The 22048-nt window shown below is 35.5% G+C and overlaps 1 protein-coding gene across 1 annotated transcript; it reads left to right on the top strand.

Annotated features, from left to right (window-relative positions):
* The first annotated feature begins 12051 nt into the window (after window positions 1–12051).
* LOC129228005 (uncharacterized) lies at window positions 12052–16008 on the top strand. Its single transcript, XM_054862633.1, has 2 exons — window positions 12052–13729; window positions 15644–16008. The coding sequence occupies exons 1-2, from the start codon at window positions 12052–12054 to the stop codon at window positions 16006–16008; spliced, it is 2043 nt and encodes a 680-aa protein (XP_054718608.1).
* Window positions 16009–22048: the final 6040 nt, after the last annotated feature.

Raw genomic sequence — 22048 nt, 5'->3', positions numbered from 1 at the left:
ATACATATAAACTCATAAGCAATTAAATAAGTAAAATAACGGAAGTCAATTCAACTAAAAAAGTTCGGATTTCACCAGTTGTGGCCACCAATGAGCTAGTTGTGGCCACGTAATGTTCCAGGATCGACCAATACAAAATTTTTGCCTAAAATTTAAAATCCAAGTCCAATATTCGACGTACATTAATAGAAAACATGTATTAAAGAATAGCAATGTTTTTGGATGTTTATTCATTTTAACGAATGTAAATCAACAACATTAATGGAATAGTAAACGTAAATAAATATTTGGTAATAACAAGAAAAAAAATTACTTTTACAACGTGTCTTTGTAGTTTCAGGTTGTCTGATGGTGTAGAACTGCATGATATCATCTGCAGGTCCCCACAATAAATCACCTTTTCTTTACCATTGTCACCCTACTGGGCCACTTTTATACATAGCACTCGCATCATGATTAGAACCATTTATTTTAGCAACTATTACACACAAAAAAAACCTGCTTTCATAATCACTATAACATTTTCACCGATTGAAGTAAGATTACCAATACTGTCCCAGTTGATTCAATTAAGTCACTAGTTAAAGCATCAGTGTCTTCTGTGTCCTTTTCTGGCATACTTTTTATTATTATTGTTTTTGGATTAAAATTTTTCGTAAAACACTAAACTTCCTCCTTAAAATATGAACTCTACCTCCATTCTTTGACTCTTAATTTCTTTGAGTTCGGTACAGGGCTAGTCTTTCAAATTCAAATTGTCTGATAGTTTTCTTCTAAGACTTGTCCTGATTATTTTAAAGGTGATACTAGCATGTAATACGAAAATGGAACCATTTCTTACAGTCTCTACGGCATTTTCAACTTCAGAAACGGGCATTTTCAGCTTAAAAAAATTCCTGCTTTTTTGAGAGTCATTATTTGCAACAAGTATTATACAAAATCTTTTTTTAGGCTTTTCATTCTCGCTAGAGTTGTGACTTTTTTCTTTCTTTCTTTTCTTCTTTTTTTTCTTAAGTTTAAACAATTAAGAAATCTTAATTTGTTCGAAGCTCTTTATAGAAACACTATGGTTATAAACATTGTAATTACATATTTTCATATAGTTTGTGTAAAAATAAATAAATAAGTGGCATTTTTAAAAAGCTTCCGAAAACGTTTATAAATAAATGCAATTATTTGTAGAATTTGTAAAACTACATTTCCAAAAACTGCAAAAATGCTGTAAAATGATTTGTTTACCTTATTAGAATTAAGACCCAATAAAATAATTGTATTGATTATCACTTAACGAACGTACTAACCATTTTAGTAATATGTTGAACAAAAGAAAATTTCAAAGCTCATTGAAGTAACTTTTGTTATGTGATTGGAATATATACTACAAGTATTTTCAGAGCAGACCGTAAACTAATAAAACTTTGCCATTATAATTAACTCTTGGTATATCTCTTAGCAACCAGTATAAAGTCAAAGTTTGCAAAGCATTGCAAAATACAAGATTTTGGATCCGTCAGACTTCATAGAAACTCATTTCGAAAATATGCACCTTCAGTTTAAACTTTCATATTCTTACGATATATTATGCCCATACACAAGTGTCATTAAAATAAAGCGAGAATATTTTGAGTTTTCACTTTCGAAAGTGCGCCAATGTACTTAAAAGATCATTTGAAAAAATGCATTTTGATTTTAAACTTTCATATTATTACAACATACTATGTTTATACAAAAACCAATTGCTGATAGAACGTAGACAAAAATGAATCGTTTTAGTAAAACTAAAAAATGGTTAATCTAAAAAATTTATCGAAGCAAAAAATTTGTAATTGGTAAAAAATATGCATTTTAGAATGGTCAGACATTTAAACCAAAAAGAAAAAAAATCATACATGTAGATGCAGTATAAATTTCACTATTTCAATTCAGTTTAACTTGGTTAAAGTGACAACTGCGCTACAACGTCAAAAAAATTCCGTCCCTTCATTAACACATAAGCTGAAACAATAATCGTTTATAATATAACTTGGCTAAATTTTTAACTTTTTACGTTTAACAAAGGTATTGTGGATCCTTGGGTAACGTTGAAATAGAATTTCACAGTATACTTAAAATATTCTGCATGGCCACAACTGGAACAGTATGTAATCTATTTGTGGCCATAACTATGGCCACAACTAGCAAAATATACGGATTCGTGATCTAGTTCTGGCCAGACTATTTTATGCAAGTGAGTTACAAAATAAAGAAAAGTAAGGGACTCACATTGAAAATTGATCTTAGCTTGATAAGAAAAACTTGACATTAGCTAAAAGTATGCAAAACTATTGCTGCTGCAAGTAGATTAAGAAGAAACTCTTAACAATAAGCAGTAACAAATTCACTCATCCTCACACAAGTGCATCCTGCATCTAGACAGAGGAAAAGTTCTGGATTGCTCAGGGTGAAAGTTTTGAGAAATGCTACTCAGATTACAAAACAAGCTTAAGGATTAGTTAAAGTGCTTTATGTTCTTAGTACTTCTGGTTTGAATGTGAATATGGCCACAACTGGTACAGTGGCCACAACCGGTGCACCTACCCTACTTATTTTCTTTAAAAGCTGAATTTATTTACTCAGAAAGGGAAATATATTTTCTTATGATGAAGTTTCCATCTATTCCACCACACGTGTAACATATTTTCATAAAGATAGCTTTTTGGTATCACGCTTACTTAGCCTGTAATTTTATTAAATAACAGCAAATAAGATCAGCTGGTATAAGATATACCTTGTTCTTTCGTTTAATGATAGAAAAGTAATTTTAATTAAAAGCATCTGGGTTTATTCTGACGAAAAATTATACAGAACATTGGTAATGTTTTCATAAAAGCGAAGAAAGTGTAAAGCTTCACCGATTTTCGTGTCGGATCATTTGCATAACTTATGCACGTAATTCATATTCATTTTCTTCCTGATGCTTCATTTTGATACCCATGAATATATTAAATTAATGAAAGATGGATCGTGTGTTTGAAGTATCGTTTTCAGATTTTGACAGAGACAAACAAAATCCTTTTTTTTTTTTTTTGAATTCATGAGGCGTTGTCTTTTAGGTGCAAATTTCATCCAATAGCGATGAATCCATTACAACGCGGAGTGGAAGTCGAACTGTTTTGAATATAAAGGAGTCGGAGTCGGGAATTGAAGAATTAAAATTTTCAAGTCTCGGAGTCGTGGAGTTGGAGTTGGACTGCCTTGGAGATAATGAAGTCGGAGTTGAGAGTCGTAGAATTAGAATTTTCAAGCGTTGGAGTCGTGGACTCGGTGTCGGGCTGTCTTGTAGATAATGAAGTCAGAGTCGAGGGTCGTAAAATTAAAATTTTCAAGCGTCGGAGTCGTGGAGTTGGAGTCGGACTATCTTGGAGATAAGGAAGCTGGTGTCGGGAGTCATATAGTTAAAATCTTCAAGCCTCGGAGTCGTAATCGGTTATTTCCTCTCTGGGTCGACAATATGCCATGGCTTTGGAGTAAGAGTCAGATCAGACTAATTTTGAGGAAAAGGAGTAGGAGTTGAAATCGAAGTCGAAGGCTACAAAATTCCAAGAGTCGGAGTCGGAGACTTTTCCGGATTTTTTTCTTTCCACAGCCTCGCTCTATTCTACATTCTTGTCGAGTGGCTTTGCAAGCTAAAAGTAAGTTTTGACCTACAAGGTTAGCAAGAAATAAGTTGTCCACTTTAGAGGACTTTAGAATACGATTTATTCGTTCAAATAAGATTAAATCCGAACTACAGATAGTTCAAATGATTTGCTTGATATTTATTGAATACACTATTTTAGTTAAAAAGACAAAAAAAAAAGGAAGAGGCTCTAAAAACTAAAAAAAAAGTTTAAGGTGTTATAAATGTTCAAAACTCAAAACTCAAAAAAAAAAGAACATAAAAACTATGTTCTTTAAATGGAGACCCATATTATGTTCCGCTGACTGAAGTGAGTATTTTAATCTCTGGGGCTTCCGCAAATCTGGCACTAGTTTCCAGTTATTCATTATATAAAAACACAAAGAAGACTGAATAAAAACTGCTAATAACTTAAATACGGATAGAATTAAAAAGCTCGAGACAAATTACAAGCACCAACAATTCCCTCATAAAATGCAATGAATGTTAAGACACATGCAGCAAGGGCTAATGCTAAACTGGCCTCAAAAAGTTAAGGTACAACCGGTTTTTTAAGTCTAATTTGCAACTGAATGAATGTAGAAACAAAACATTTGGAGGATACGTGCATTAAATAGTTTTTTATTGAATGCGTCATAGAAATTTGTATAAGTGTATTGCAAAAATGATTTATAACAAAAAAAGCAATCTTTGTGGAAAAGTCCATTCTTGAAGAAAACAGAACATATGTAGTAAAATAACATAGAATCAGTTCAAAAATGGGTTCGAATAAAGAATGTGTCCCCCCCCCCCAAATTGAATGCATTAGTAGTATCGATTTTCCATGCTGTTTATTCAGTTGTCGGACACCGGAATGGGAAGCGAACACCAGACACAGAGTAAGACTTGCTCCAGCTCATGTAACGACCTTGGAGTAGGATTTAAAGCAGCAACGTGTTTGCCAAGATAGTCCCAAAAATGTTTTATCGGATTCAGGTCTGGAGATCGAGCTGGTCATTCCATTCGTTCCGAACCGTGGTTTTCAAAATATTCCTCAACAATCCGAGCTCGGTGTGGTAGTGCATTACCATCTATCAGAAGGAAGTCATTACAAATGGCACCAGATATGGGCGGACATATGGATCAAGGATCTCATCCCGATATCTCAGACCAGTCAGAGTTCCTCCATGGAACACATGCAGGTCAATGTTACCACCGACCCCCAAACTCCCTCCTCAAACCATGATTCCATAACTGTGCCTTTCAACAGTGTTGGATTAATGGTATCTTTTGCGCTGTTCCCTCCAGATCAGTAGAACCCCTGAATCACCCCCCAATGTAAATCTGGACTCGTCTGTGAACAGTACAGAAGCCCACAGCTGCTGGCTCCAAGAAACATGTTCTCTTGCTCAGCATAAGCGGATCTTTTGATGTGGTCCATTGAGCGGAACGCACACAACTGGTCGTCTTGTAGCTCGTGGTCGGCCTGGAAAAGGTCTCTTGGACACAGATTCTTCTGATTGGTATTGATCCCAAAGTCGCTGAACAACACGCGAGACATTGAGACGTCTAGCAGCTTCCGCCTGAGACAATCCCATTTCCATCCATCCAATTTCCCGCCACCTTAACGAATCGGGCAAACGACATTTCTGATACACTCTCTAAACTCTATTGACTATTGTCACCGAAACTGCCAACAACAGTTGAAAATCAACACAACTTAAACTCATAAGTACGAGAGACTGATATTTGCATATTTTTTTCTCACTCGTAAAGCTATGTTCTTTTGTATAAAAAAAGTGGTACTTATCGTTTTGTTATAAAAGGTTTAAAGTTCATTATTATCATTCATGCAAATCGGGCAATTTATTGTTACTGCTATTTTTTTAATGGTGAGCTTCGAAAAACATGTTATACCTTAACTTTTTGAGGCCAGTGTATTTCATGAGTTTTTCGGTAAGAATGAAAAATAAAGTACACTAAAAAACTTCTCAAACGTTACTGATAACTTCCGTGGAACGTTTCAGTATTCTATAGATTTTCATCCTCTACCTCGAGCTCTGGAGTTACAAATTGAAACGACTCAAAGAAAAAAAAGTTCGCGAGGTCAGCATAAGAACCGTCAAACATTAACATGTATGTGAGGTTGCAGAGGATAAAGTTTAGGGTGTCCTGAAAAAGACTGACTGTTTTCAAAAATTTATAGTAGGAGAACGGTTAATGATAAAAAACAAATTCTTGCAGAAAATTCATTTGGCGGGTGCTAAATTTTTTTCCTTACAGTTTCACATTTTAGTTCAAAAATATTTCAATAGATGGCGCTGCACATAGTAAGCCTGTAAGTCAAAAAGAGGAATTGAAATTCTCCAATTTTGCCTCCGATTTGAGACGTGTGATTACAGCTAACGATTGTTTGAAAATATTGTTTTATTCTTTTGTTCGTTATTTTCGAAAAATTATGATGCAATTGTCTGTCTTTCTTTTTATTAAAGGGCTTACGATCTGCAGTGCCATCTATTGGAAAAATGTTCAACTAAAATTTGGAACTCGGGAGGGAAAAATTTACTGCCTACATGAATTTTCTGCAAGAATTCTTTTTTTACCATTTACCGTTTTCCTATTATAAAATTTTGAAAACAGTCAATCTTTTTCAGAACACCCTGCATATGGCATTCCATTTGCCGTGGACATTGCAAACCATTTATGTAGAATCGCAGAGTGCTTATGCACCAAAATTTATTCGCTTCGGGCAAATTAGCTTTTGAATATCTGTGTTTCTAAAAGTTCTAATTTTGCATGCATTTCGGTTTATCGCTTAGGGTTTTTTCATCTGTACTACTATTATAAAGAGGGTGGGCGTTTTTTTTTTGTGTGTTTACATGTTCGAGGTAATCTGCGGAACCATTGCAGTTATTTGAAAAATTCTTTCACTATATGAAAGGTGCATTCTTACTGAGTGACACAGGCTATAAATTATGCATATATGTACTTATCCTAATTTTTTAAACTAATAGTTTGTCTTCGCTACCAGTTTATGTTTTGTGATCTATTGGTATATACGTAACACAAACTCTGGCAAGCTTTTACTTGCATCGTGAAACATTTAGACTCACAGAATGTTAATGAAACAAAATTTATGCGAAAGAATTATAACTGGGATTCACTTCGAGCAAAGTAATTCTTGAATTCAAGTAGTGTAAATAGATAATATTAATCTGTGATTCTAATAGCTTTTATTTTGCATGCATTTTCGGCTACCATTTGAGGTTTTTTTGTATATTAATATTATAGCAGAGAGAAAGGGTTTATTTTGTACGTTTATCTGTTCCGGAAGAGATTAATATATGATTGCAACCTACTGAATCAATACGTTTCCAATCAAGCAATTAAATTAGTAGCCTATCAGCGACTCACCTATGATACCAGAACGCAAATTAATATTTACGGCATTCCCGGTGGAACTGAAAAAAGTTCAATAAATGTAACCAAAATCAACAGGCAGACTTAGGATTTTTTTTTTAAACTTAATTGCATCAATTTTTCTTAGTGGTCGAAGAACTGACCACTCTAGGTTTAAACTACTTTGAATGGCTCCCTTCAGAAAGACTCCGTACGTTTCATAAAAAAAGGGGGCCATTTTGAAAGCGTCTTTAAAAGATCTGCCCCCTAATATATTACGGATGTTCGAAGAGCCACTGTTTATATATAGAAACCGTGGATTCTTTAAGAACTAAAATATTAAGACAGTATTGGGAGAGATGTCATTTTTGCCTTTGCCGGTGACTCTTACCAAACTATTTCGGTGGTACCCTTGATGAACGGTTGCAGATATACTTTAAGCCTGTTTAAAGACATCTCATTTTAGGAACTCTGTATCCTAAGAACACTTTTAAGAGCCCATATTCATTGTATTACAATTAAAGGCGGTTTTCCAATAATTTCGTTGCGAAACTTTAATTTGTCTTATGTATGCAATGGAACTGGATCCCAAGTAAAATTAACATGGACTAATATGATTTACTGTATTATCCTTAATGGATCAGCAACAGATCAGTCAGGAATATTTCTTGAAATACCATGGTCCTTTGAAAATTTCTTAAGCCAAGACCATGATCAAAACTCACGGTCAAACGTACAACGGGATTATACATGGGAAGATTATATTGTTCACGGGAAAGTAAAGGTTGATCTCTCTTGATTAGAAAATGAAGCTAATCAATTTGCTTCAAAAACTCATAAAAATGAAAAAAAAGGGGGGGTTTTACCATGATATTTTGAAACAAAAAAATCTGCATAATATTTACTTAAGACAGATAATTTTTCAACTCGAACAAGTTCAGAACGGGCCCCTAGTACGTTGTAATATTCGCTGGTTGCTATGTCGTAAAACAATGGACGATAAGTTGAGTAAAATGTCTCTTAAGGTGAATCTAGAAAGATAACTTTCTTCATAAATTCAACAAAAAAGTATTGGGAAATGTTTACTATAATAAACCTCATGTTTACACGTTATTTGTTTTTAATTTGTATTAATTAAATCGTCTTCATCTACAGAATAAAATAATCAAACATTAATCTGGCAACACATCTAATAAAGCTTGGTCATCAGTTTTCTGCAATGAGGCTTTTGTACAAATATTATTTTTTTCGTCCGACAATTCCAGAACCAAAATGTCGAATAAGTCAGCCCCCCTTATATAAGTGCCCTATGTCTTTGTCTTATGTATGCAATGGAACTGGATCCCAAGTAAAATTAACATGGACTAATATGATTTACCGTATTATCCTTAATGGATCAGCAACAGATCAGTCAGGAATATTTCTTGAAATACCATGGTCCTTGCACATTTCCATTCCCAAAATAAGTAATTGAAATTTCCAATGAAAATTTCTTAAGCCAAGACCATGATCAAAACTCACGGTCAAACGTACAACGGGATTATACATGGGAAGATTATATTGTTCACGGGAAAGTAAAGGTTGATCTCTCTTGATTAGAAAATGAAGCTAATCAATTTGCTTCAAAAACTCATAAAAATGAAAAAAAAGGGGGGGTTTTACCATGATATTTTGAAACAAAAAAATCTGCATAATATTTACTTAAAACAGATAATTTTTCAACTCGAACAAGTTCAGAACGGCAGAACGGACCCCTAGTACGTTGTAATATTTGCTGGTTGCTATGTCGTAAAACAATGGACGATAAGTTGAGTAAAATGTCTCTTAAGGTGAATCTAGAAAGATAACTTTCTTCATAAATTCAACAAAAAAGTATTGGGAAATGTTTACTATAATAAACCTCATGTTTACACGTTATTTGTTTTTAATTTGTATTAATTAAATCGTCTTCATCTACAGAATAAAATAATCAAACATTAATCTGGCAACACATCTAATAAAGCTTGGTCACCAGTTTTCTGCAATGAGGCTTTTGTACAAATATTATTTTTTTCGTCCGACAATTCCAGAACCAAAATGTCGAATAAGTCAGCCCCCCTTATATAAGTGCCCTATGTCTGTCCAGATTGACACCAATGAGAGCGAATAAGGATCTGGGTTCCGTGCAAGTACTGTAGGGTGAGTTGGATTCATGGTACGTGCCTGCAATTCTTTTATAGCTTTGGCCATGATTCCAATAATGCTACCGGCGCATTCTCCGCAAAGCAGGAAGTTGCCAAAATATTATACACTCCTGTTTGGGAAAATTACAACACTACGATGGATTTACGCGAGTGAGCTGAAAATTGCAGAAAATGTAAAGTACGCCACGATATGCAAATGATTAGAATTGCAGACCGGTAGCGCATGCGTGTGCTGAGCAGCATCCTCTGAACGGCGCACCGAACCGAATATAAATAGTCGACTGTAGCGAGGCGACGGTGGATATATGCTAGCGTAAATGTTAACTGAATCTTTACTATGCCTCTTCGACGAAAGAAAGCGAAATTTGAGCAAATTTAGGAGTTTGAACGGGGCATAATCGTTGGCCTTCCTGAAGCTGGATTGTCTAATCGTGCAGTAGCCGCTCGTGTGCAGCGTAGCAGCAGCACAATCATGCGCGTTTGGAAGCAATGGACGGAGGAGGGTCGGACAGCTCGGAAATCCGGGAGTGGACCCCGAAATGTGACGTCAGCTCGCGATGACAGACACCTGGTGCGTATTGCACTGATGGACCGCACAGCTTCTTCTAGACAATTGGCAGCACAGTGTGCGTCATTGTGTGCTTCATCAATTCGGAGACGTCTGCCGCAGCGAGGGCTGCGCGCAAGGATTCCTTTATACAGGATTCCTCTCACGCAAAACCATTGCCGCCTGCGGCTACAATGGGCCAACGTGCATAGGAGCTTGCTTGCTGATTGGCAGCAAGTCGTCTTTTCTGACGAATCCCGCTTCAATTTGTGGCAGCATGATGGCCAAATTCGTGTCAGGCGCTATGCCGGTGAACGGCAAATTCCGGGTGCATTATCGACCGCCACAGACGAACACCCGGAGTTATGGTCTGGGGTGCCATAGCATATCATGGACGATCACAATTGCTACGAATTGTCTGCAATTTGAACAGTACCCGATACCAAAGTTTTACAGCCCCAAGCTATTTCTTTCCTGCAAGGATTATCAGGGGCTGTATTCCAGCATTATAATGGCCGTCTACGTGTCGCCTGCACTGTCAAATCCTACCTTGATTCGCAGCAGGTACAGCTTCTTCCTTGGTCTGCATATTCCCCGTATATGTCACCGATTGAACATGTGTGGGATTTCGTTGGGCGGCGTCTCGCTCGTGATCCTCGTCTTGTTGTTTCGACAGACGAACTTTCGTTGCTCATACAAACAATATGGAATACTCTTCCGCACACAGATATTCAAACTTTATTTCACTCCATGTTTGGTACTTCCTCCAGAAAATGTTACCTCGTGAAAAGTTTAATTTTTTAATTGTTTTCTATGGCAACAGTTTTGATAATTGTTGTGTTCTTTCTTTTTTCTTATTGCAAAAGTGTTGTTGCATCTAATGAAGTAATGGCTTCATGCGTTGTTTATTTTGAAGTAGTGGCTTCATATATATTATTAGAAGTTAATTAGGAGTAGTGGCTCCGACTAATAAAGTGTGTTGATTTAACTTTTATACAGTCCACATTGTGTTTTGCAAGTATATTCATTTCGAACCAGAACGTAACATAGAAATGGTCCTCCAGAGACCGGAGCTTTGAGTAATTAGCCGGTGAGTCATTTAGAATTATTGTTCACTTTATTTCGTCAAACTATGAATGAATTGAAAATAAAATTATTTGTCGCCAAGGCGGCATTTAATCGCCATAATGAAAAAGTAGTGAATTCTGTTGAAAAAGCCGATTTGGTGGAACTCAAGTTATTTGAAACCAAGACAAATCAATTATCGGTAGAGATAAATTCTATTTTTGATGCAATTTATGGAATGTGTAACGAAACTGAAATAGAGGAGTTTATGAATGAAAATTATTTACTGCAAGATATAATTGACGACCTTGCTTTAAAAATTAATCGCGCAAAAGATAGTGTGAGTGTGAAAACCGAAAAACTTGTTCTACAAGAAAATGGCGACAGTTTCGCACAAGTTAAATTACCTGTTCTTTCTCTTCCCATTTTTTCGGGGAAAATTGAAGAGTGGCTAACTTTTAAGGATTTATTCACGACTAGTGTTCATGAAAATAAAAGCATTTCAGATGCAATGAAATTGCAATATTTGAAGGCTAGTTGTAAAGATGAAGCGTTAAGAATTATAAATTCTATGCCGATTTCAAATGCAAACTATTCGGTTGCTTGGCAACTACTTGAAGATAGATTTTCTGATAAGCGAGAACTAGTAAATGCACTTATTAGAAAATTGTTTAATTTACAAAGAATTAATGAATCGCCTCAGGCAATTCTTAATTTAATTGATTCAGCTAATGAATTTGTGAGTTCTTTGGCTGTTATAGGTCATAAAATTGAAGAATTTGCTGAAGTTATGGTTGTTTACGCATTAGTTGAAAAACTGGACAAAAATACGAGAAGTTGGTGGGAACGGGAATTAAAAAAAAGATGAATTAGGTACCTTGGAGCAATTATTCTCATTTCTTCGTGTACAAGCTCGTACTTTACAGAACAGTAAAAATTCTTTTAACGAAAAGAAAAATTCTAATTTCAAAGTCACATCTTTGTTGACTGAAGCAAAAGTAGATTGTACATTTTGTAAAGGTAATCATGCATTGGTGAAATGTTTTAAATTTAAAAATGTGCCTGTTCAGAAAAGAATTAATTTTGTCAAGTTTAATAATCTGTGTTTTTGTTGTCTTTCTTCCTCTCACCTGTTAAAATTCTGTAAATGTCCTCAAAAATGCAAAGAGTGCGGAAAATCGCATAATTCTATACTGCATATTGATAGGGGTGATAAAGGTATGAGTGCAGTGAATTCGGACAATAAACAAATCTCTAGTACCCTCTCTATTGAAGCTGAATCTTTTACTCCAGGAAAAATGTGCAATTCTGATGAAAGTAAAAATAACGCTAGGCTTTCCGGTGAACTTCCTAGCATCTACACAGGTACTACTTCTCTTCAAGTGGAAGAAAGAGTATCTAGAGGTGAAAATAAAGAAGTATTACTATGTACAGTTCTTATCAAGGCTTTAGATTCTTCTGGGAGGTTTCAGTTATGTCGTGCCTTATTAGACCCTGGTAGTCAAGCTAATTTTATTACTGAAGATTGTGTTAATCGACTTGGATTAGGTAGAAAAAAGGCAAACATAGCGGTGTCATGCCTTGGCGCTACTGCCGCTCGTACTAATGGTCTTGTAGACTTGGAGTTTTCTCCGCATTTCGATTCTAAGCCAAAGCTTAAAAGTTCAGCATTTGTAATGAATAAAATTGTGGGAAATCTACCGCACACATCAATTGATGTTAGAATTCAAGAAGCCTTCAAGGATCTAGTACTCGCAGACCCCTCTTTTCATAAGTCAGCTCGAATTGACATTTTGCTTGGTATAGATATTTTCCTTCAAGTGTTAAAAGGTGAAATTAGCAACAGAGGTGATGGGTATCCCTCAGCAGTTCGTTCTTCTTTTGGCTGGATCATTTCAGGATCTGTCAATTTATTTAGGGATAATGTTCCACTTGTGTTAAATAATATAGATATTGATACTAATGAACTTATTTCTAAGTTTTGGGAGTTGGACTCGGTGCCATCTGTTAGTTTTCTATCAAGTGCTGAGAAGGCTTGTGAGGAACATTTCAAAAATACTCATTCTAGGGCTGAGGATGGAAAATACATAGTAAAATTGCCTTTCCACACCTCTCCAAAAGAATTAGGTGAATCTAGACAGCATGCTTTACGCAGGTTGAATGCAGTTGAACGTTCCTTAAGCTCAAACCCGGCAAAATATAAACAGTACCAGGATTTTATGAAGGAATATCTTGAACTGAAACACATGGAACCTGTTCCCGAAACTGATTATGCAAAGAGTGAAGCATATTACATTCCTCATTTTCCAGTTTTGAGAGAGTCTAGTACAACAACGAAATTGAGGGTGGTGTTTGATGCATCGTCCAAATCATCATCAGGATACTCCCTAAATGATCTATTGATGGTGGGCCCACGCTTGCAGTTGGAATTGTATCCCATTCTACTTCGATTCAGAACATTTCCAGTTGCAGTCTGTGCCGATGTGGAGAAAATGTTTCGACAAATAAGGGTACATCCTGAAGACGTAGATTGGCAGAGAATTTTGTGGAGAAGTAATTTAGAAGAACCGGTAAAAGAATACAGATTGCTCACGGTAACGTATGGAACTGCAAGTGCGCCATTTCTCTCCACGAGAACAATACATCAGCTTGCCTTAGACGAGAAGGATAGCTATCCCCTTGCTTCAAACGCTACATTGAATCATTTTTACGTTGATGACCTTTTAAGTGGTGCGTCATCGGAAGAAGAAGCATCAGAGCTTGTGAAGCAGTTAAAGACTATGATGGCAAAGGGAGGATTTAATCTTCGTAAGTGGAAATCTAATAACACCAACGTGATTAAAGAATTCCTAGATGAAGAAGAGGCTGCAAACTTAGAAACTGAAGTTAAGGTTCTTGGTATCCAGTGGTGTCCAAAAGCTGATTATTTTAGTTTTAGCATTGAGTCTGTGAAACAAAAGCTAGAATACTCCAAGAGGGAAATACTGTCTGAGATTTCCCGTGTATTTGATCCTTTGGGATTGCTTTCCCCTTGTGTAGTGTTTATGAAAGTGTTACTTCAAGAATTGTGGAAGTATAAGCTTTCTTGGGATCAAATCATTCCCGAAGAATTAAATAGGAATTGGATATCATTTTGTGAAGAACTGCATCTCCTTGAACAAATGAAAATTCCAAGATTAGTTCTAACTTCTTCGCATGCAGATATAGAGTTGCACGCATTTTGTGATGCTTCAGAAAAAGCGTACTGTGCAGCAATTTATGTGAGATGTTTATTACCGAATTCGGATTTTCGTGTGTCTTTGCTTACTGCGAAAACAAGGGTAGCACCGTTGAAAACTCAGTCTCTGCCTCGTTTGGAACTGTGCTCAGCATTGTTGCTAGCTGATTTGTTAGCTGCTGTTTTGAAAAATATTCAAGTTCCAGTTCAGAATACTGTAGCATGGACTGATTCCAAAATAACTCTCGCATGGCTTGCAACTGAACCATATAAATGGCAAGCATTTGTTGCAAACAGAGTGTCTAAAATTCAGACAACCATCCCATCAGTCAAGTGGTTTCACGTCCGTGGAACTGAAAATCCATCGGATCTAGGAACCAGAGGTTTACTTCCGTCTCAATTAATCAGCAATGACATGTGGTTACGAGGTCCAAACTGGTTAAGTCAACCTATGAGTAGTTTCATACCATTAGACGTTACAGAGACATATTCTCTTCCTGAATGTGCTGTAGAAGAGAAGCAAAAAATCATTACGTGCGCATCTAAATTAAAATTTGTTCCTGAATTCGTGGCAAAAATATCTTCATTTACAAAATTGATACGTGTTTGTGCATGGGTTTTGAGATATTTGAACAATAGCTGTTCCAGTCGTACCAAAATCTCTGGTTGTTTGACATCCAAAGAACTTCATAACTCAGTGCTTTGTGTGGTGCGAACAATTCAAGAAAATGAGTTCACGTCCGAGAGAAAATTGCTAACTAAAGGAATGCCATTACCGCGTAATAGTAAATTGCTTCCTCTAAATGTGTTTCTTGACTCTGACGGCATTCTTCGTGTAGGAGGCAGACTTTCCAAACATCAATCCTTATCGTACGATCAAAAGCATCCCATGCTGTTACCGAAAAATCACAGCTTTACAGAGAAGGTCATAGATTACTATCACACAACTTATATCCATGCTGGACCGCAGCAAACGTTGTCTTTAATAAGACAAAAATTCTGGTTTGTTGATGGTAGATCAGTTGTTAGAAAACAACTTAAGAAATGCTTGAAGTGCTTCAAGTTGAGTTTGAAATCGGCTCCTCAAGTGATGGGAGATCTTCCGGCGTCAAGGATTGAGCAAACTCGTCCTTTTGAAATTGTTGGAATTGATTTTGCTGGACCCTTTTACACAAAATGTGCTCATAAAAGATCAGTTACCAAGTTTAAGTCTTACATTTGTCTTTTCATTTGTTCAGCAACCAAGGCAGTACACCTAGAACTTGTCTCAGAATTATCGACTGCTGCATTTCTAGCAACATTGCGCAGATTTATATCCAGAAGAGGATGTCCAAGTAAAATACTATCAGATAATGGATCAAATTTCAAGAGAACTTCAAGAGTTCTTAAAAGGTTATACCAATTGTACCGTGAAGCAGAAGTGCAAGATTTCAGTTCAATGAAAGGAATAGAATGGTCCTTCATTCCTCCATATGCACCTCATTTCGGAGGACTGTGGGAAGCTGCTATTAAAAGTACTAAACAATTGCTAGTGAAAGTGTCCGGTTCTGCGCTTCTCAACTTTAAGGAGTTTTACACGCTCCTTCTTCAAATAGAGGCCTGTCTCAACTCCAGACCTCTTACCGCATTATCATCCGACCCATTAGACCTCAGTGCCCTGACTCCAGCTCATTTTCTTGTTGGGGGTCCCATTCACCAATTTCCTGAGCCAAGTACTTCATCTAGAGCTTCTTCTCTCTCTGAGAGATGGAAGCTCATTCAGAGACTTCGCCTGGATTTCTGGAACCGCTGGTCAAGAGATTATCTTCATACTCTTCAACCTCGCTCCAAGTGGTGGAAGGAGCAGCCAAATTTGAAAGTTGGGGACATTGTTCTAGTTCACAGAGAAAATGCCGCGCCACTAGAGTGGACTCTTGGTCGGATTGTTGAACTTTTTCCCGGAACTGATGGAAGCGTCTGAGTAGTGACTGTGTATACTAAATACGGACATTTTAAAAGAGGCATAAATAAGGTTTATTTACTTCCAATTTCAACTTAACTATTTATTTATTTAAATTCTTTGTTGTAGTTTGTAATTTAGTTGTTGCCATTTATTATTTCTAAAAAAAAATTATTCCATAAAAAAATATATGTTGAAACCTAATGAGATTTCAAGGGGAGCGGTATGTTTGGTACTTCCTCCAGAAAATGTTACCTCGTGAAAAGTTTAATTTTTTAATTGTTTTCTATGGCAACAGTTTTGATAATTGTTGTGTTCTTTCTTTTTTCTTATTGCAAAAGTGTTGTTGCATCTAATGAAGTAATGGCTTCATGCGTTGTTTATTTTGAAGTAGTGGCTTCATATATATTATTCGAAGTTAATTAGGAGTAGTGGCTCCGACTAATAAAGTGTGTTGATTTAACTTTTATACAGTCCACATTGTGTTTTGCAAGTATATTCATTTCGAACCAGAACGTAACACTCCATGCCGAGTCGTTGTAGCAGCTCTTATTGCGGCGCATGGTGGCCACACAAAATACTAATTTCTATCTCTTATTTCTATTGTTTGTTTGGTTTGAAAATGTAATCATTTATTTGTACTCTTAACACTCAACTGTGTATTAAATTTCATTCAACTATGATGCTCCCTTCATGGTGTTGCAATTTTCACAAACAGGAGTGTATTAAACTTACTTAAATTTTCTGTAAAGGTTCTAATGTCACGAATGGCTTTGATAGGGAAAATAAATGAATTCTTCAGAAAAATACCAGGATATTTTCAGAAAGGTTACTGAGTTTAAGCGGAATACATTCCTGTTTTTTGAAAGATATGTTACTTGCAAAAATTGGGCATCGCTGTCCATTATTTTCTAGGAACGTTTCTGAATTGTTTTTGCGATGTAAGTTGCTTTAATTGTTTTTACACCAATTATCAATAACATATTGAGCTCCTAAAAACCTTACTGCAACACATATTTCTCTATGTGTGAATGGGTGAATAATGGGATTATGGGGTCTTTAAGTAAACTTGATAGCTTCAATAGTGGTTTTCTCGATTTTTGCTTGTTTTTGTTTCTAAGCATTTTTATTACACTTGGCGTCATTGTCACTGAAAAAATCTAAATCCTGCTTTTGCATGTGGGTGGGTCTAAGTGGTTTGGTTGCAATATCTCAGAACCAGACCACTCAGAGACTTCGGGATTTCACTAAATGATTTGCCTTATCTTAAGGTACAATTTTATGCTGAAAAGTTCAAATCTAAAATAGAATTATTTTTCGGTTAGGATGGAAAACGGCAAATTTCATGTAATTTCCACATCAAATGGTTAAATATAAAAACAATTGTTACAAATTTTGTAACGTCACAGCAGCAGTATTAATAGTAATCATAATAAACATTTTGAATCAAGGTTTCTCTGGAGCAAGAATGAAATTTATCCACTGTCATTGCTTTCTTAGGATTTTTATCCTCATCTATACCAATAATCGAACACGGGTAGTAATTTAAAGTAAAAACACATATTAGAATCTTTATCACGAGTAACTTGGATGTTGCGAAACATGAATTAATTTCGCAAACCTTTAATATTTAAATGGTTCCAATTAAATTAGCACACAAACAATTCCAAGAGGGAAACAAGGAATAATTTTTAGTGCCAAATGCCCTAAGTTTTAGACACGTATATAATTTTTTTCCTTCTAATATGAAACATTTATATGAAAAAAAAAGAGGTGAAATTTCGGGATGGTACCATTATTCTATTTCTGAAATACATTTACACTAAAAAGAATAAAATTACAGATTTTTTTAAGCACTTTTCATGATACACTCAAAAGGACAAAATAACTTTTCTAGGTCAGAAAGGACAATTTAAGTATTCCTGTAGTTTTCAAAAATTCCAAGAAAACGACACTACAAACGAAGAAAAGTGCGGTTCTAGTCATTTCAAATCAACGTTCCCAATAAGAAAAATATGCAAATTTCAACACTAAAAGTTATAATTGAAAGCTAGATAATGATAAAAAAATTCTTCATGACTTGAGCTGCCCTTTTTTTCGTTTATGGTGTCATTTTTTGGGTTTTTTGAAACCTTCAGGAGTACTTAAACTGTCCTTTCTGATCCAGAAAAGTTCTTTTGTCTTTTCGGGTGCATTATGAAAAGTGCTTAGTATTTTTAAAAAAATCTGTTATTAATTTTGTGTGGTAAAAGGGGTAAATAACGACTTTCATAAAGATTTCTAAAGGGAAAAAATAAAAGAAAATATTTGCCCATAAACACAGAAAAATGGTGTGATGAAAAGAAAGCCAAGATTAAAAAAGGAAAAATATCCTTTTTTTCTTGTTGTTTTGTCTATTGTATAGACATGACACATCAGCCTTTCGCACATGAAGGAGCCCCTAGAAACCATTTTAAACGACGTTATTAACAGTCCGAAATCGCACAGCTAACAGTCGGAAATGCAATTTAATTCGGTGTATAGAAATAGTTCCAATAAAGGTTCTGTATCTGAAGATAATATAGCAAATTTCGAAAACAGCTCTAGTCGAAAGATTAAAATTTTGTAGAAGATCCCAAAAAGTTTTCTGTTGAACCATTTGACTGATTGAAAGTTTTTTTTTTCTTCTTTTTTTTCAAATGAAATTATTAAAAATAGAAAACGTTAAAAAAGGAGAAATAGTATTCGTGAAGAACAAGTTGAAGGATAGAATGAATATTTGTTTTTCTCTGAGATGAGTCCGTCTGAAAATTCTTCCCAGGATTTGGGTGATTTAAGTAGTAAAATAACGTATTATTTTACAAGGCATGTATTTAAAAAACAAAAATGCAAGTTTCTGTTATATTTCACCATATTGCTATGCACTGGGATTGCGTTACCATACAAAAATACAAAGATATCGTCCCACCATGTGTTTTATTAAAAGGTTTCTTCAACGTCCCTCTGCAATAAAGCATTTGGAGAGCAGCGGCAAACTGACGGAATAGAACACTTCGAACGCCATCAGAAACCTTAAGAAAGTTTTCAAAAAGATCTTATGTAAGCGAGATCAGATCTTTTCGGTTCATTTTTTTATTTTTTATTTATTTATTTATTTATTTATTTATTTTTTTTTTGAAAATGTCATGTGTTTTCCAGCTGTATGGAAAGGTAAAATTGTATTTCTCGCTCAAAAAATAAATAAATAAATAAATAAATAAACAAATAAATCAGTACATGATGGAAAAAAAAGCAAAAGCGTAAATTTTGAAAAAACTTTGTCGCTTTCCAAAATTCGCTATTCAGATGTAAGAATACTTTTTGTATGCGGCGAATGCAGACATCGGTCACAAATAGAATCAAACATACTGAATAAACAGTTAATTAAGGGACGGCGAATGGATTTGATTACAAACTCAATAAAATAAATAACCTTCACAAACGCCTCAAACTTTCCATGCTTGCATAAGTTAAGACAAATACTCCAGTCAATTAATTTTAACGTCTTACACACGGTTTTATCACCGTTAGAAAATAAGATCAAACCAATAAAACTCGTCTGTTTAAATTTGAAACCCCTTTGATGCTGCAGTGAATTAACTTCAGAAAATAGAAAATGAAGGGACGTGGAATATTTCAACGTCGTTAAAATTTATTACACTGTTTTGATGGAACTTCTCCTTAGCTGACTGAACTCCTTTAATGCGTCTGATAAATTCTTAACGCAGAAAATTGTATACACATTTTTTATTCATGAACAACTGCATTAAACCTTTATCCACTGAGGATGTAAAATTCTAATCAAATAATTACTGAAGCGATTGGACCTGAAGCATTTATTTCTGTGTATTAGGGGAACTGACTGATCGGGCATTTTCGTTCCGAAACTTTACGGGTGATATAAGGTAATCATACGTTTCGTTTCGAAAATCGCTCGCGTAAGTTGAGATTCGACTGTATATGCGAATGACATTGATACCGAAAGTTATTTTCTCAACGAGCAAAGTTTGCATGAAGAAGAAAGATTTCAGTTATCATACATTTCAACACTGATATCTGTTGTTAGCCGGCCAAGGCAGTTCAATATCATCCTCTTCCATTACAGTTACAGTAGCCTTGTATATTAGGTGGATATTGCCACAATAATCTCATTGACATCTAAAACGTTCATCCACGGGACATTCTCTACTGCCAGAAAACTCAAACGCGATACTAAATTGCCAGTTATCGCTTATTCTTTTTTTTCCTAAGCCATGCTCTATTCAAGACGAATATTGGGAAAATATGAAAATTTCGATACGAAACAAACTAATGATCCCGAACTGACAATATCGTGTCCGGTTGCTGATATGGTGAATTTTGATTATTGTCATGCGTTTATCCCATGTTTAAGACAAATCGATTGACTTAAGAATAATCAAAATTGGCCAAGGCGTTTAGCCTCTACGACGACACATAGGAGCAAACATATCTAGAGTCATAAACACATTATCCTCCTTTGCGTCGCGCACGCGCAGTCGGGTAAAAAGGCGCAATACAAAGGGCCTACCCACTTTGGACGGAGCACTCGCTTTGGGTTTATTTCATCTATAAATGTTGTGACTCCTGCAGTGGAATCACAGAAACTTTTGATGGGAATGTATTGCATTAAAAGTGACCGTATTTTAAATAGACTTTTATTTTAAAAAAAGTGCAATTGGCTCCTTAAATGGTTACTGAATAGAGCATAATAAATGAAATAGCTTATAAAATCAACCAAATACAATTAGTGAACAAAAAGGTATATTTGTAACGGTTGCCATGTTCGGGGAATTCAATGCATATTCCCCCCCCCCCCCCCACACACTTTTTTCCCAGGGAAAGCAAGAATTTCCATTTTCTTCCTGTTGTATTAATTATTTCAAAACAATTCTTTACTCTTTGGGTGGGGAGATTTTCCCTTGATTCTAATTCAGCAAAAAAGATTTCTTATTGTTGCCACTTTACACAATGCTTGACATTTCATTTGTCGAAATCCATTCTCTTTGCAAGTGGTAGATTGCGAATCTTGTGATCCTTCGCTGCTTGGCCCATGAAAATCATGCGCTCGAATTAAATATTATCGTTTGCTTTTTTCGCATTTGTAAATGAGAACTTTTTTAGTTCAAATTGATTTTATTACTTATAATCAATATTTTTTAAAGATAAATATCAACTTAGCAGTATTTGTTATTCATTTTTTTTATTATCATTTTTTTTTTCGGATTGTCTAGTTGCCCTTTTTTTTAACTTTAAATGATTAGCAACGATGGTTTTGAATAATTTTTAAGCGTATTTAAATTTGATGCTTTTTTTTTTTCTTTCGAAGAGGGAGTTTTCTCAGACAGTTGTAGTCATTTTAGCAGCCTATTCTTTATTAGTTCGAAGAATATTCTTGAAGCAGAAGAAAAATTATGTGTTTACGTTTTATTTACCGAAATTGAATCTTTCTTTTTATTTGAAGTGGGAAGCGAACTTACATGCGTTCCAAGAGGTTTTTTTTTTTTTTTTTGAGCAATCACGATTGCTTATTGTTCTCATTTGACCGTTTTTGTTGTCCGTGCCTTTTTAAACTTGGACCAGAAGCCTTTGCAGCACCACCGTCCACCGTCCTCTGCTGGCGGCGCGGCACGGATGCTCCGGTTTTGAGCTATCCGCTTCTCCTGGTCGGAGGCGTCCATGTCCTACACACACGCACGTTCACACACATACACACACACGACTTCACACACATACACTCACACACGTCTACGTGCATACACACAGGTCTACGCATATACACAACTATGCACAAGTAACCGCCCAGGAGGAGAGGCAGACTTAGGGGGTTACAGGAGCCGTTTCTAGAAACAATAACTCCAATGAGTAGGGTCCTGTCTTAGTTCGTAATTGCTAAAAACATAATTTGAATTCAAAATTTCAGAATTCAAATTATTTTTTTTTTAAACTTTATTGTTCGAGCATAGCCATGCCGGTACAACTACTTTTTTGCAGAAGAAAAAAAAACCTATTTACCTTCATTCAT

Source organism: Uloborus diversus, chromosome 8 (assembly GCF_026930045.1).
Source record: "Uloborus diversus isolate 005 chromosome 8, Udiv.v.3.1, whole genome shotgun sequence".
NCBI lineage: Eukaryota > Metazoa > Arthropoda > Arachnida > Araneae > Uloboridae > Uloborus > Uloborus diversus.
The sequence above is the reverse complement of the archived record's forward strand: the minus strand, read 5'-3'. Positions and strand labels throughout refer to the sequence as shown.